Source organism: Colossoma macropomum, unplaced genomic scaffold, assembly GCF_904425465.1.
Source record: "Colossoma macropomum unplaced genomic scaffold, Colossoma_macropomum, whole genome shotgun sequence".
NCBI classification, from domain to species: domain Eukaryota; kingdom Metazoa; phylum Chordata; class Actinopteri; order Characiformes; family Serrasalmidae; genus Colossoma; species Colossoma macropomum.
Genome location: NW_023494790.1, coordinates 5,611,975 through 5,625,624, shown reverse-complemented (window position 1 = coordinate 5,625,624; position 13,650 = coordinate 5,611,975). Strand labels below are relative to the sequence as shown.

Here is a 13,650-nt window from a genome sequence, read left to right as displayed (position 1 = left end):
CAGTTGTTAATATGACACGTGACCAAACTTTTGTGCTGTAATGTAACTGAACATTGTCTGTTAGGTTATAGAGTCTTGCAGGATCTCTGTGTGCTTTGGCTTCCACCGTTTGCATGTTTTATAAGTGGCTCTGGATAAGAGCATCTGCTGAAATACGGAATGTAAATGTAAATGTTGGGGGTAAATGTGTTTGCATGTGGGATTTCATGGCAATTTCTCAAGTATCGCTCCACAGTGTTTACTGTTTACCATGCATTTTGTTACGTGTTCTGTGGCGAGAGAAGAGTCTTATTCATTTATTTATTTACGTACCTACTTACTATCTGAAATATATAGTGAATTTATATATGTATATCTGCTGTTTTTATTTTGCAAGTTATAACTGTGCCAGAACAAGAGTCTTTGTTTAGTAACTAGCACTGCATGTAGTAGATAATTATTCTCCACATGCAGCAGTTTGATGAAAAGGCTGATGAATGGCTCATGATGATCCTGATGAAGGATGGACAGAAACACTAAAAGACTGAATCATTTTCTTATTTAAAAGAAATAAAATGAAGCCAAATGTTTCGACATTAAAGAGATTAAAGAGCCGCTGATGATGTTTGATGATGTCTATGCTGTTGATTAAAATGTATGTCTGTCTGTCTGTCTATCTATCCATCGATTGATGGATCAATCTCTCTCTCTCTCTCTCTCTCTCTCTCTCTCTCTCTCTCTCTCTATATATATATATATATATATATATACTTCTGCTCATTTTACAAGCTTAAATTCACAAATTAATATATTTAAAAAAATAAAATGTGACCTGTGCAAAAAGTGTGTGGCACATACTGTATTTTGTTTTTATTTTTTTACCAAAATATTAAACATTAAACTCGGTGAGCAAATTCACAAAAATATACATACATACATACATACATACACCGATCAAGCATAACATTATGACCACCTCTTTGTTTCTACGCTCATTGTCCATTTTATCAGCTCCACTTACTATATAGGTGCACTTTGTAGTTCTACAGTTACAGACTGTAGTCCATCTGTTTCTCTGCATGCTTTATTAGCCCCCTTTTACCCTGTTCTTCAGTGGTCAGGACCCCCATGGACCCTCACAGAGCAGGTACTATTTGGGTGGTGGATCATTCTCAGCACTGCAGTAACACTGATGTGGCGGTGGTGTGTTAGTGTGTGTTGTGTTGGTACGAGTGGATCAGACGCAGCAGTGCTGCTGGAGTTTTTAAACACTGTGTCCACCCACTGCCCACTCTATTAGACACTCCTACCTCGTCAGTCCACCTTGTAGATGTAAAGTCAGAGACGATAGCTCATCTGATCCACTCAGACCAGCGCAACACACACTAACACACCACCACCACGTCAGTGTTACTGCAGTGCTGAGAATGATCCACCACCCAAATAGTACCTGCTCTGTGAGGGTCCATGGGGGTCCTGACCACTGAAGAACAGGGTAAAAGGGGGCTAACAAAGTATGCAGAGAAACAGATGGACTACAGTCTGTAACTGTAGAACTACAAAGTGCACCTATATAGTAAGTGGAGCTGATAAAATGGACAATGAGCGTAGAAACAAGGAGGTGGTCATAATGTTATGCCTGATCGGTTTATGTATAACAAACATTTTAGCCCGGAACGTTAGTCCACGTTTGCATCGCCGGGGAAGGCATACAGCGCTGCGCGGTTGCTATGGAGATGACAAACCAGAGCTGAATAAACGGACAATTTGAAGTCAGTAGCTTCGTAGCTTCACATCTTTTGTTCCACAAAATTGCATTTATTTACCAAGATACTAATAAATAAACCTACAAGTCTGTTTAACACACTTATATCGGTAATAACGAGGTAAATTTTGCGGTAGAGTTGAGGCTGGACTGGACTGTGCTGTGCAGCTATTGCTGGTTTGATTGTTAGATCAGCTCAGTAACGTTAATTCTGTCTTTTCTTTCTTTCTTTTTTTGTTTTTCGTTGCTTTTTCTCCCAGGATGGACTCTGCGTACCTGAAACAGAAACTGGGGAAATGTCTTGTGGAAGGTTTGGCAGAAGTAATCGAGCAGAGACCCGCAGATCCGATTGAGTTCCTGGCACAGTGGATCTATAAATACAGAGAAAACCTGGAGAGAGCAGAGAAGGTGGGTCAGATGTATGTAGAGATTCACGGGGCTGAAATAATACATGTATCGCTGATGAAGGACTAGAGGATGACTAACACAAACTGTGCAGCAGCAGATGAGCCACTGTCTCTGTCTTTACATCTACAAGGTGGACCAACAAGGTAGGAGTGTCTAATAGAGTGGACAGTGGGTGGACACAGTGTTTAAAAACTCCAGCAGCACTGCTGTGTCTGATCCACTCAGACCAGCACAACACACACTAACACACCACCACCACGTCAGTGTTACTGCAGTGCTGAGAATGATCCACCACCCAAATAGTACCTGCTCTGTGGTGGTCGCTAACAAGCATTGAGCTGTGTAGCAGTGGAACTGCGTTCTCGGGAGTGATGGAGCTCCATCCAGTACCTTTGGGATGAGTTGGAGTGATCCAGAACTGACCATCCAACATCAGTACCTGATCTCACTAATGCTCTTATAGCTGAATGCTGTCAAATCCTCACAGCAATGTTCCAACATCTAGTGTAAAGCCTTCTCAGAAGAGTAGAGGCAGAAAGCAAGAAATGGATGTCTAGGCGTTTACAATTTTTTGAACATATGTACTAATTTATACAGTATGACACTATTAATCAAATATATTTAGGTTAGTGTATGAACTTTAGAGATTTAGCCATCTGTCAGCCTAATTGTAAGGTCTGTGTTGATTCTAAAACTTACAGAGGTAGACAAAGGAATCTATAGCAACCTATACCAACCAAACCCCAACCTGCTTGAAACTGCATTAGATCCAAAAAGTGGAACCTGCAGTGGAACTTTCATTATTGTTCATTCGTTAATGTTTACACTTCTACCAAGTTCTTTGCTTTAAGTTTTACTCTGTCATAGATTAACGAAATGTAATCGTTCACTAAGCTGCAACTAGTTTTCAGAAATGATGTCCACCTAGACAAATATAAATTGTTTTTGAATAACTGAACCATGTAAACTCTCAGGATCCATGTGTGGCCTACACTTCAATTCTCCACTGTCATAACTACAGAACTTACATAGTTTCATATCGGTTACTGAATAATTCTTGGTAGTTACTGAATAAAAAATCTTCAGATAATAACTGAACAATAAGTCTAGCGTCCAAGCAGTCAATCGTATAAATAGCTGAGACACGCTAAATAGATAAATACAATGACATAACACTGCCACTAGTTCATTATGTACTAATATAATGCTCCACGGCCTTTTCTCAGAGAGCTGCATATGAGAAGCAGCTAGCGGAAGAGCTGGAGAGAGCCAGAGAGGAAGAACTGCATCAGAAACAACTGAGAGAAGAGGAGGAGTGCATCAGAGCTGAACAGGAGGTGAGAGAGAGAGAGAGAGAGAGAGACCAGACGTGGAGAATAGGAGAGAATGCAAATTGTGCCGCTTGCTGGTGATACATTACAGAGAAAGCACCCAGCTTTATTTACAGCGAAACTAGGGGTGGGTGATATGGCACAAACATAGCATCACAATACATCATGACATTTTCACAGTACACAATTTAGTCAAGTCAAGGTTTATTTATATAGCGCTTTTCGCAACAGGTGTTGTCGCAAAGTAGCTTTACAGGAAAATCCGGATCTGAACCCCCATGAGTGTCATCAGTGGCAACAACGGCAAGAAAAACTCTCTAAGAGTGAGAGGAAGAAACCTTGAGAGGAACCAAGACTCAAAAGGGAAACTCATCCTCCTCTGGTTGACACCGGATAGCAAAACAATAACACAAGAGCAAAATGAACAGAGAATTAGGTTTTACTATTAATATAAAATATTAAAAATACAGAAAAGGGGTAAAGCAGGTGAAGCAATGGCTCTGATTAAATAGTTTAAGTCTGTGCAGCAGCAGCATCATCAGGAGGGTCAGTTCATGCAGGTGTTGTACAGCAGAAAGCTCTAGGGTGGTTACACTGGTCCAGAAGACACCCAGATGAAGATGAAGCAGATGAAGCAACAGAATCAGACCACACAGGATGGGCAGTTGTTCAGCTCGGCAAAGAAAACACACAACAGATAGTTCTGTTAATACAGACTGATTACAGTATACAGTGTTAAGAGAGTGAAGCAGAGACTCCGGCAGGTCGAGCTATTACAGCCTCACTAAGATGGAGAGCCAGAAGGTGACAGAGACATGAGCTTCCTGAGATGTCAGCGCCCCTCCGCTCCACCGTCAGCAAACCTGAGTGAACGCGTGAGAGCAGCTCATATGCTTAAATAATTGAATGTAATCTATTTAATTGTTTTTAAATGCATATTATGAATATTTTATTAATTATTGAATTATAATATTTTAACAAATTATTTAAACCTTTATTTATTTAAACATGTTTTTATTTATTTCATGGTTGCCTCTTCGGTCCTTCTTCAAGGTTTGAAGCTACTCTGTGTTCTATATCTCGGTCAGAGAGGGCAGAAATAACCACTACCACCTCAGTAAACTCTCATGATTGTCTTGGTTTCCACCTTCTGATTCAGCTCTGTTGTAAGACACTTCTAACGAATTCATGGCACATCAGTGAATGGAGCAACACCAGCAGGCCAAAGCAATCAACCTGAATACACTGGAGCTAAGCCCACCCACTGGATGATGCTGACATATTTAATTATTTCAAAGTGTAGAGTAAAGCAGCAACCATGAAATGAGTAAATAAATAAATGGTTAAATAGATAATTAAATTATTTTATTTCAACAATTAATAAAAGATTAATAATGCTTATTTAAATACCAGTTACATAGATTGCATTAATTATTTAAGCTTACATTTCAAAATTTAATGAAACGTAATTAATCACTTCTCATTTTTAGAATTTATTTCTCACATATGTGTCATAAGTGGACCTTTTGGGGAAAAAAAACATTACAAGACAAATGTGGGATCTGGGCCCTTTAATGACCAGATCAATCAACCTTTATTCAACCTCGGAGGACACTGAGGGTGACCCTCATTTACATTTTGCCGAGTTGATACAGGAAAAAGGGACTGATAATGTGTAAGAACATATCAAATAATGAAAGTAAATATAATAATAAAAATGACTCAAGTAAGTATAAAAAAGAAACATTAATAATAAAAATACATAAAAAACAGTAGAACACAACAAACAATAATTAAAGCCTAACTAAAATGTAAATGTATAAAATCAAAATCAAAATAAAATCAAAAGAAGATAACGTCACGCATGTAACGAACGCTCAGGGAGAGTCCGACTCCATTTCCCAGAATACTCTGGGAGGTCATGTGACTGAGAGACTTCATGCCGAGTCGCAGTCAGAGAAAGACTCCTGTACCAGGATCACGTGACTTCAGACAATGTCTCACGCACCTGTCAGCGATCGAAGTCTCCAGAGTATTAACCTGTTTCAACTGTGCTTTTATCATGTGATCTGTTTAGCTTAGTATTTAAGCCAGGGCTGTAGGTAGAGTCAGTGTGAGGTATTGTTTCCCAGCAAACTTACTGAGCGTTTATTTCTGTCTGTATGTTTCTGATTATCTGACCTTTGCTTCTTTGATTTGCCTCTTACCTGCCCATTTTGTACCATTGCCCTGTCTTTTTGATCTGTGTTTTTTGAACCTGCCGGCCTGTTTTTCGACCACGTCTTTTGCCTTGTCCTTTTGGTTTTGTTCGCCTGGTGTTATGATCACCACTGTGATCCTACTCCGCTTTTTGGTTTTGATCCTGCCTGTGTATTGACAATGAGCCTGCTTAGCGATAATAAAACCTTTTTTACTCATTTCGCACGCGTCTGGATACTGCTGTTTGGTTACAAATAAATAAAACAAAAGGAGGAAAAAAAAAATTAAAAGGAGGAAGAGGGAGGACCTGGCAGAAGGAATATTATTCCTGTGGTTTCCTCTGCCCAAATCTTTCCAAACATATTCACCATGAGCGCAGCCTTGAGGAAAACTCTCTCCGTTTGGCTGCTGATGGTGCACTGGTCTTTTCACTTCACTCATCAGTGCTTTAATGAGGCATTAATGGCTGTATAATTCATTTCAAGGACAAAGCTGACCCTGTCGCACCATTGCATGATGCAGCACCCGCTGAAACTGAGAGGACTGTAGAGCTTCAGTCAGAAGAAGGAACCGAACGTCCACCAGCGCAGCCTCATTCACTGGAAGAGGTGAAGCACCCTTATCGCACCACTGCGCCACACCATGAGAAACACTCATTAGGAGAGAGACGCACACAGGCAGGGAAGGAAGTGAATGATCAGTGAACAGCTGTAGAGTGAGAGAAAAAGCATGAAAGATGGCCTTTCTGAACCTTTGTGAACAAAAAGCAGCAGCATTAAAGGGCCAATATCATGGAAACAGATGAGTTTCCTTGCATACAAACTTCAGGGGGAAAAAGGAAAGCGCACAGTATGGGTTCTTTAAAAATACATTCCTCAAAGCCAGCAGAGTAGGCTACTGTAGTGAGCCCAAGACTGGAAAAGATGTAATAAACTATACTAAGAAAACTTAAGCATTCTCCTTCTTGTGGATTTGTCTCCAGGATGAATCCAGCCTTGTCGATCCCACAGGCTCAGAACAGCAGCCTGCAGATGTGGAGAGATCGCCCTCTAGAGCTGAGACTGAGGATGTGCAGAGACCTGAGGATTCTGAGCAAGGGCCCACGGAGACGGTAGCATTTCATTTAATAATCATTTATACACACTGCACAGGAGAGTGAGAAAGAAATAAAGAAAAAGAGAAAGAGAGAGGAATACAGGAGTAGTTCATAGACTTCACTTTGCTGACTGAAAGTACAGGACAGGAGAGGCAGTCTTAACAGCATCCTGCTCAGGTACAGTACCAGCATTTTTAACCAGTGAAGGTTTTGAAGTAGTCTGGCTTCAGCTCCCCTCACTATTGGCCGTGGTGATTCAGTGTAATGATGGATTCAGAACGACACAATCTCCCTATGACCTAAAATGTGATCAGTCATCCAAGATACGTATGGTGTCTGATGTTTTCTTCTTTAGTTCTGCAGTAGCGCTATGACACTATTAGAACTCGTGCATCATTTTGCACTGTCTGATCTGTCTGATCTGGTTTTGCCTATAAGAAAAATTGTGTTTTTATTTCCAAACAAAAATGTTCCAGACCCAATACATATTGTCCTGGGTGCATTTTACCCCTGAATGTCACTGGATTCTCTGATGTCATTGGATTCCTGGTGCCGTATTACACATGACTAACCCCTTAACCCTTTAATGTTCTGCTCAACCATTTGGTAGAGCACATTTTGAGTCATTATATATGCCATAAAGTGCCATCTCGACCGTTTGGTAGACGTGAATATTTTAAAGATTGTGGGGTCAAAAAAACAAAAAAAAAGAAACACTGATTGTTTTTATTATTGCCCCAAACAAATAAAAAATACAAAATTGCATCAAACAAAAAGCGTTCTTTGCATCATGAAAGGGTTCTTCAGATTGATGAGGAATGTGTTGAATATGGTTCTGTATAGTATTTTTTTTGAAAAGGGGTCTATATAGAACCAAAAAGGGTTCTTTTTGGTGCTATATAGAACTCTTTTCAAAAAGGTTCTATATAGAACCATATTCAACACATTCCTCAATCTGAAGAACCCTTTCATGATGCAAAGAACGCTTTAACCCCTTAAAGTCCCAGGCTTTTGACATACCAAGGTTTATTGCAAAGGGTTCTTTAAATGTTCATGGTTGTATATAGAACCATTTTTCTTACATAAAACCCCTTGAAGAGCCATCATTTTTATGTGTGTAGGATTGAATTAAGGACAGTAGCTATTACAGAGCAACAGTGCGTAAGTTCATAACCTTATCCTAACTCTAGATAAGAAAACAATATTACTGAAACATCCTAACTAAACAAAATTTCGTAAATATTGTCCTAAATTTAGGACAACCCCAGTGATGAACTTCTGCTTTAACCATGTGTTTCTATCATTTTACAGCATGACAGCATAATTCACCATAATCATAACTAGTATAATATTACGTTTATCTATATTTCAAAACAGTGGTTTTACCTTTGTTTTTTTTTTTTTACTTTGTGTTATCATGATGATGTAGACATGATCTCCACCATCCCCTTTTATTGTTATCGTGTGTTAAAGTTGTAGCAAACTCGTCGAATAAAATTATGCAATGATGGAGGTGAATAATGAGGAGAGAGACCTGAATGTGTGTCTGTTATTAGGAGGTATAATGTTTTCACAGTCAGCTAAAGCTTTTGCAAAACTGAAACTGAGGAGCAGCGATGCTCTGATTAACAGTGGGGGGCGCTGTCACTATATTTCTAACATCCAGTTTACTGCTGTTTAGTTTTCTCTTGACTTTTTTCCATCAGTAACATAGCTGTCTAGCTAGCTAACTTACATTTTTAACACTATTTTGATTACTTGTTTATGTTTCAGCTGTGCACATACCGCCAGTTGCTTGGTAGCAGACATGACAGTTGAATGTCAGGTTCGATCGAGCAGTTTAAGATTTCATAACTTGAGATAAGATGCTGTAAGATAAGATAAAATTCCTAAATTAAGATTAGATTTGCTTCTGTGATATGAATTTGTGAGCAGTCATATCTTGATCCTGTCAGGTCTTAACGTAGGACAAAAGAGGACGTTTCTGTAATGCAGCCTCTGAAACACAAATAATGCTAACTACATGCATGCTATAGGCCAGCTAACACTGTGCATTGCTGTTGCATGAATGTAAGTCTATATTAAAATCTAAATTTCAGCCAGATATGCCTTCACTGATTGACTACATTAGAGGGAAGAACTGTGTACTTTTGTATATTTTAAATGAACTGTTGCTTTAAAAAGCTCTTCAATTCCTTGGGACCACCGGTGGTTCCAAAACACACTTCATCATATTCTTCATAGCTTTTATATTTCATAAGCTACATTCAAAAGGTGGGGGTCGTATGAGAGCTGTAACTGTCTTCTTTCCAGTCAAATAGATGGGTGATGTAGTTTTAAACCCTTATAATAAAAGAAGCTGAACCCACAATTTTTTTTCCTACTGAAAGTCGACCCATTTTTCCACAAATCTGGGCTATAAACTATAAACAGATGGCGTCTCTTCAGTGATCTGCTCTGTAAAAATTATTTTTATAAAATAATACAAAGAGCGTCTAAGATTTTTGGCTTTCAGCAGTAAATTGTAAGCATATAGCAATATGTATGATCATAATACACATGTTCTGTTAATATAAGGGGAGCTTTTACAAAACAAAAATAAATAAATAAAATAAAAATGTACATTTATTTCATGCAGTTACTGAATAATTTGCCTTAAGATTTGGGCATGTAAATTCATGGACAAACCAAAATATACCCTGGGGAATAAGAGGTTAAGCAGGAAAGAAATGAACAGTACAGTATGAATGCAGAAGCTAAAGGGACGAAGTTTCTGAACGTTACTATCTCTTTACTTCACTTGATGATGTCTTACTCTAGGATGCAGACAGACCACAGTCTCTGGACGTAGAGAATGCAGACGATGCAGAAGTAAAGCCTGATGAATCTGCATCTGAGATACATACTGCAGTTCCACCTGTCAGTCCCCTCACCCAGCCAAGCCAAAGCCAGTCAGAGGAGGAGGTGACTGTTCAAATGTCATATTATGGAGTTCTCCATTTGGTGTAATTTAAAGGAATGGGTTGGCAAAAAAACACAATTATGTTTGCTAACAGACACTAGAAGTCAATAGTCACACAAATCGTTTTCGCTGAATACATCCTCAAAACTTCTCTCAACCCCAAACTGCGTCCAGCTCTTCATTAAAACTTGTCGATGTGGTTCAGGACACAGCATGACTTACTGTGAGCTATAAAAATGAACAAAACCTTACTGTATACCTGAACAATGCAGTTAGCCATTTTAGGCAGCAGGTGTTGTGCTGAATTCTGACTCCATCGCAGAATCCAACTCCCCTTCATGTGCACGCATGTCACACAGGTATGTGGACACTAGATTACATTTGCATTATGATTTCTTTTGTCTCTGTTTCAAATAATGGAATCTTGAATAAACCTTCAGTTTGAAAATTCAACATTAACAGTTATTTCTAAAAAGAAATTGAGAACATAACGTCTGATTGAAGAGTTCAGCTGCACATTTAGGTTTTGTTCATTTTTATAGTTCACAGTAAGTGATATTGTGTCCTAAACCATATCGACAAGTCTGTGCGACCTTAATGAAGACCTGGAAGCTATTTGAGCGGGTTGAGAGTTTTGAGGACATATTTACAGAAAAGATTTGGGTGACTACTGACTTCTAGTGTTTGTTAGCAACGTTATCTTCACAGCTCCAGCGCTAAACTAAAGAAGCACAATTTGGAAACAAGATATGTCTTGGCTAATAAAATACATCTGGGTTTAGTGAAGAATTGTGTCATTTTTATTTTTTTCCGAACCATTCCTTTAAAATGGTCCAATCTTTGAATGTGACTAATTTAAAACTGGAGTTATTTTACATGAGCATAAGATTCGATTCAGCCAGGATTGTTTTCGCTCTTCGGGACTGTAGAGGGAGCTCTTTCAGGTCTCAGAAATGGGATCAAAGGTGCCAGAGAGTACTGAGAGAGACTGACACCTTAGCAGAGAGAGAGAGAGAGGATGATAGTAGGAAAATAGAGAGACAGAAACTGAGAGAAGATAAAGCGAATATCTGATTTGCTAGAAACAGCGATGATCACTTTATAGGAAGAATGTGAAAATGCTGAATTTAATGCAAAACTGCTCTGTTGAAGAGTTTTTTAATATCATTTCCTGCAGCAAGCAGATGATGACTCAGCACAAGCTCCACTAAACCCAGCAGACGCTGTCCCTGAGGAAGAACCTCCAAGTCAGGAGCATTCTCCAGCACTATCTGAGTCACAGGTATCAGTTTTATTACTATACTTTAATTTACATTCACCATGCCTACAGTCAGACTCTAAGCTCACGCACAGTGTCTTGGCCTTACATGGAAAGAAGAGCTGAAGAAATAGCAGATTAAGCCAAAAAGACAGAGGAGCAACCCAAAACCATGAAAGAAAAGGCATAGACAGAGAGAAACAGGCTGAGACAGAGAGAAACAGGCTGAGACAGAGAGAAGGAGAGGGAATTTCACTCTCCAAGCAGTGAAAAACAGACTGGATGACAGAAGTGTTTTTCTTTGGTCTGTAACCGACTGGACAGGGCCTGAATGACCCTGAGAACACCCACCCTGACACAGCTGAAGACCAAACAGCAGCTGTGCCGGAAAGCAGTGCTCCCGCGCCGGAAAGCAGTGCTCCCAAACCGGAAGAAACACCCTCAGAGCTGAAGGAAGACATGGTGAAGTTTCATGCTGTTTGTTTTTTTTTTTTTACCATGACTGAGAGTTTTAGCACCAAGTATATGCACTTCACACAAAGTGCAGCTCACTTTGCTTTGATTTTGCATCGCTCCCAATGTGTCAGTTAGGTTTTGCTGCAGTCACAGTAAAGCTGTATGTGTATAAATGTCAGCAACTCATTGATTCCAACCCACTTTGACCACCTTTTGAAATTGAGGGGTCAGAATAAAGGCATACACAGAAGTGGGTAGAGTAGTCTGAACCCGTGCTCAAGTAAAAGTATTGTTGAGTCATCCTACCAATGCAGTTGCAAATGGGTTGAATGCTGATGTGTAATTCAAGTGTAAAACCAAGTCTGTTATATTGAAGAACATCAAAATGATGACTGAGCTTTATTCCATTGACACTTTAGTTCAAAATGACATTGTATGTAGAAAGTTATAAATGTACATTCTTTGTGTTATTTTATTTCAGTTTTAAAATAATTTAAAGGTTCAAGTGTAACTCCACTGACACAGTCCTTTTGCATCACATGAAGCTGTCAGGATTTTAACCAAATTAATCAAAAATAAGTATATAAACATCGGTGCTGCATCACGCGGTGACTGTAAAAGGCTGCATTGAATATTGGTGCATATTGTGGCCAGCGCAGTGCGTCAAGTGGTGTGCTGCTGTAAAATTGGCTTTAGACAAGGAAAAACACTGATCTCCACAGAGCTTTTGTCCAGAAAGAACCCAGTTTGACATGCCTGATCTACCAGCATGACTGAAGTTTATTGGTCTAAATGATGAAGCTCAAAAGTGTGACCAGTCACAAAGCAGTGCAGATGCTGTTACCAACACAACAGAATGAAATTAAGCACAAAAAAGAAATGAGGAAAGAGTCACACAGTAAAAAGTTGATTCTTTTCCTCACAAATATTAAAGCAATAAACCACTAGAGGCTGTGCGTTACTGTGGTGTTCTTCCCTGTGATAAAATCACAGTAACGCACAGCCTCAAGTAGCGTATTGGTTTTATAAAATGGCGAAATATGATAAAATACACAATTTTTCAGAAAATAATTGTTATTAATAATAATAATTGTCATAAACAAGTATTCCACCAAGAAATGTAGTTCCTTTAGAGTATAGTATCGTTGCCAAGCAACCAATGACCGTTCGGTTGCCGATCGCTGTATATTGCGATCATTTCATGAATTTTAAAACTTTTTCTCGTATAAAAATGAACGTTTGATAACACAGCACTGTTTAATGAAAGGATTTTGATTTTGAAAGTTCTTTTTGGTCACCAAATTCCCACCACGAATCGAATTTAACACCAATCCAGCAGTGCCCCTCTTCTCACACTGGGGCTGAATTTTAAAGTCTCCCTGCTTCCTACGTAGCGCACTACGTAGGAATGGAAATACTGGATCCTGCAGCCCAACAGTGCAAAATACAGCTAACAAATAGTCATTTGGGACTCAGACACATCCACACTCGATAAATGTTGCACTATTTGGCTGTAGAGGCTAGAATTTCTTTCATAGCACAGTATTTAGGGAGTATGGAGCCGTTTGGGACTCAGCCTGGGTTTGACGCGACTTGTGACTGAAACACGGACATTTGAAGCGTGTAAGACATTCAAGTGACATTTTTAGACTTTTATACTGACGTTTTACAGTTAATCATACTGTAAGTACTTTAATTCAAGCCTGTGACATTAATGATGGAGTTGTTTATCATGCTTGCTATCTTTTAGCCTGTTAGCTAGCTGACCAGCCTAATTCTAGTTAACGACATAAGCTGTCAGCCCCTCAGTTTAAACAAAAATCAGGTTTTTACTTCATCAGTACACTCGGTGGTCCATGTGAGCAGCATGAGAGTCAAGGATTATTCATAGGATTATTCGCGGTCATAGGTGTGTGTTTATCATGGATTTTACAATGGCTTCGAACGCAGCTGGGGATACTTATAGCATGTCTAGTTGTCCTATTTGTGTGAGCATCTCATAATCTGAGACATTTTAGTGTGAGACTGATTATTTTTCTCTTCTTTCTGCAGGAGGAGAATGAAGAGGACGAAAACTAAGGAAGATTTTCTCTAAATGCTTTTATACAATAACCTACAGTTCCTCTTTCAGAGCCATATGCATATTTAATGTACGTTCTTATATATAAACACATTAATCAGTTCTACATGGTGTGA

At 39.1% G+C, this 13,650-nt stretch overlaps 1 protein-coding gene across 3 annotated transcripts; it reads left to right on the top strand.

Annotated features, from left to right (window-relative positions):
• Positions 1 to 1,660: 1,660 nt before the first annotated feature.
• dydc2 (DPY30 domain containing 2) lies at positions 1,661 to 13,640 on the top strand. Of its 3 annotated transcripts, none has more exons than XM_036571679.1 (9): positions 1,661 to 1,751; positions 2,005 to 2,152; positions 3,379 to 3,489; positions 6,168 to 6,290; positions 6,665 to 6,793; positions 9,599 to 9,742; positions 10,918 to 11,022; positions 11,323 to 11,460; positions 13,507 to 13,640. In XM_036571679.1, exons 2-9 carry the CDS (start codon positions 2,006 to 2,008, stop codon positions 13,531 to 13,533), a joined length of 924 nt encoding a protein of 307 aa, XP_036427572.1. In that variant the 5' UTR covers positions 1,661 to 1,751; position 2,005; the 3' UTR covers positions 13,534 to 13,640. The 3 variants fall into 3 exon arrangements, with proteins under 3 accessions (XP_036427572.1, XP_036427574.1, XP_036427573.1); XM_036571680.1 differs by lacking the exon at positions 1,661 to 1,751 and adding an exon at positions 1,755 to 1,865; XM_036571681.1 differs by lacking the exon at positions 6,168 to 6,290.
• The last annotated feature ends 10 nt before the right edge of the window (positions 13,641 to 13,650 follow it).

Coding starts and splice junctions, on each gene's coding strand:
- dydc2 (XM_036571679.1), top strand. CDS start 2,006: ATGGACTCTGCGTACCTGAAACAGAAACTGGGGAAATGTCTTGTGGAA. Junction 9,743..10,917: donor AAAGCCAGTCAGAGGAGGAG/GTGACTGTTCAA, acceptor CATTTCCTGCAG/CAAGCAGATGATGACTCAGC. Junction 11,023..11,322: donor CAGCACTATCTGAGTCACAG/GTATCAGTTTTA, acceptor CCGACTGGACAG/GGCCTGAATGACCCTGAGAA.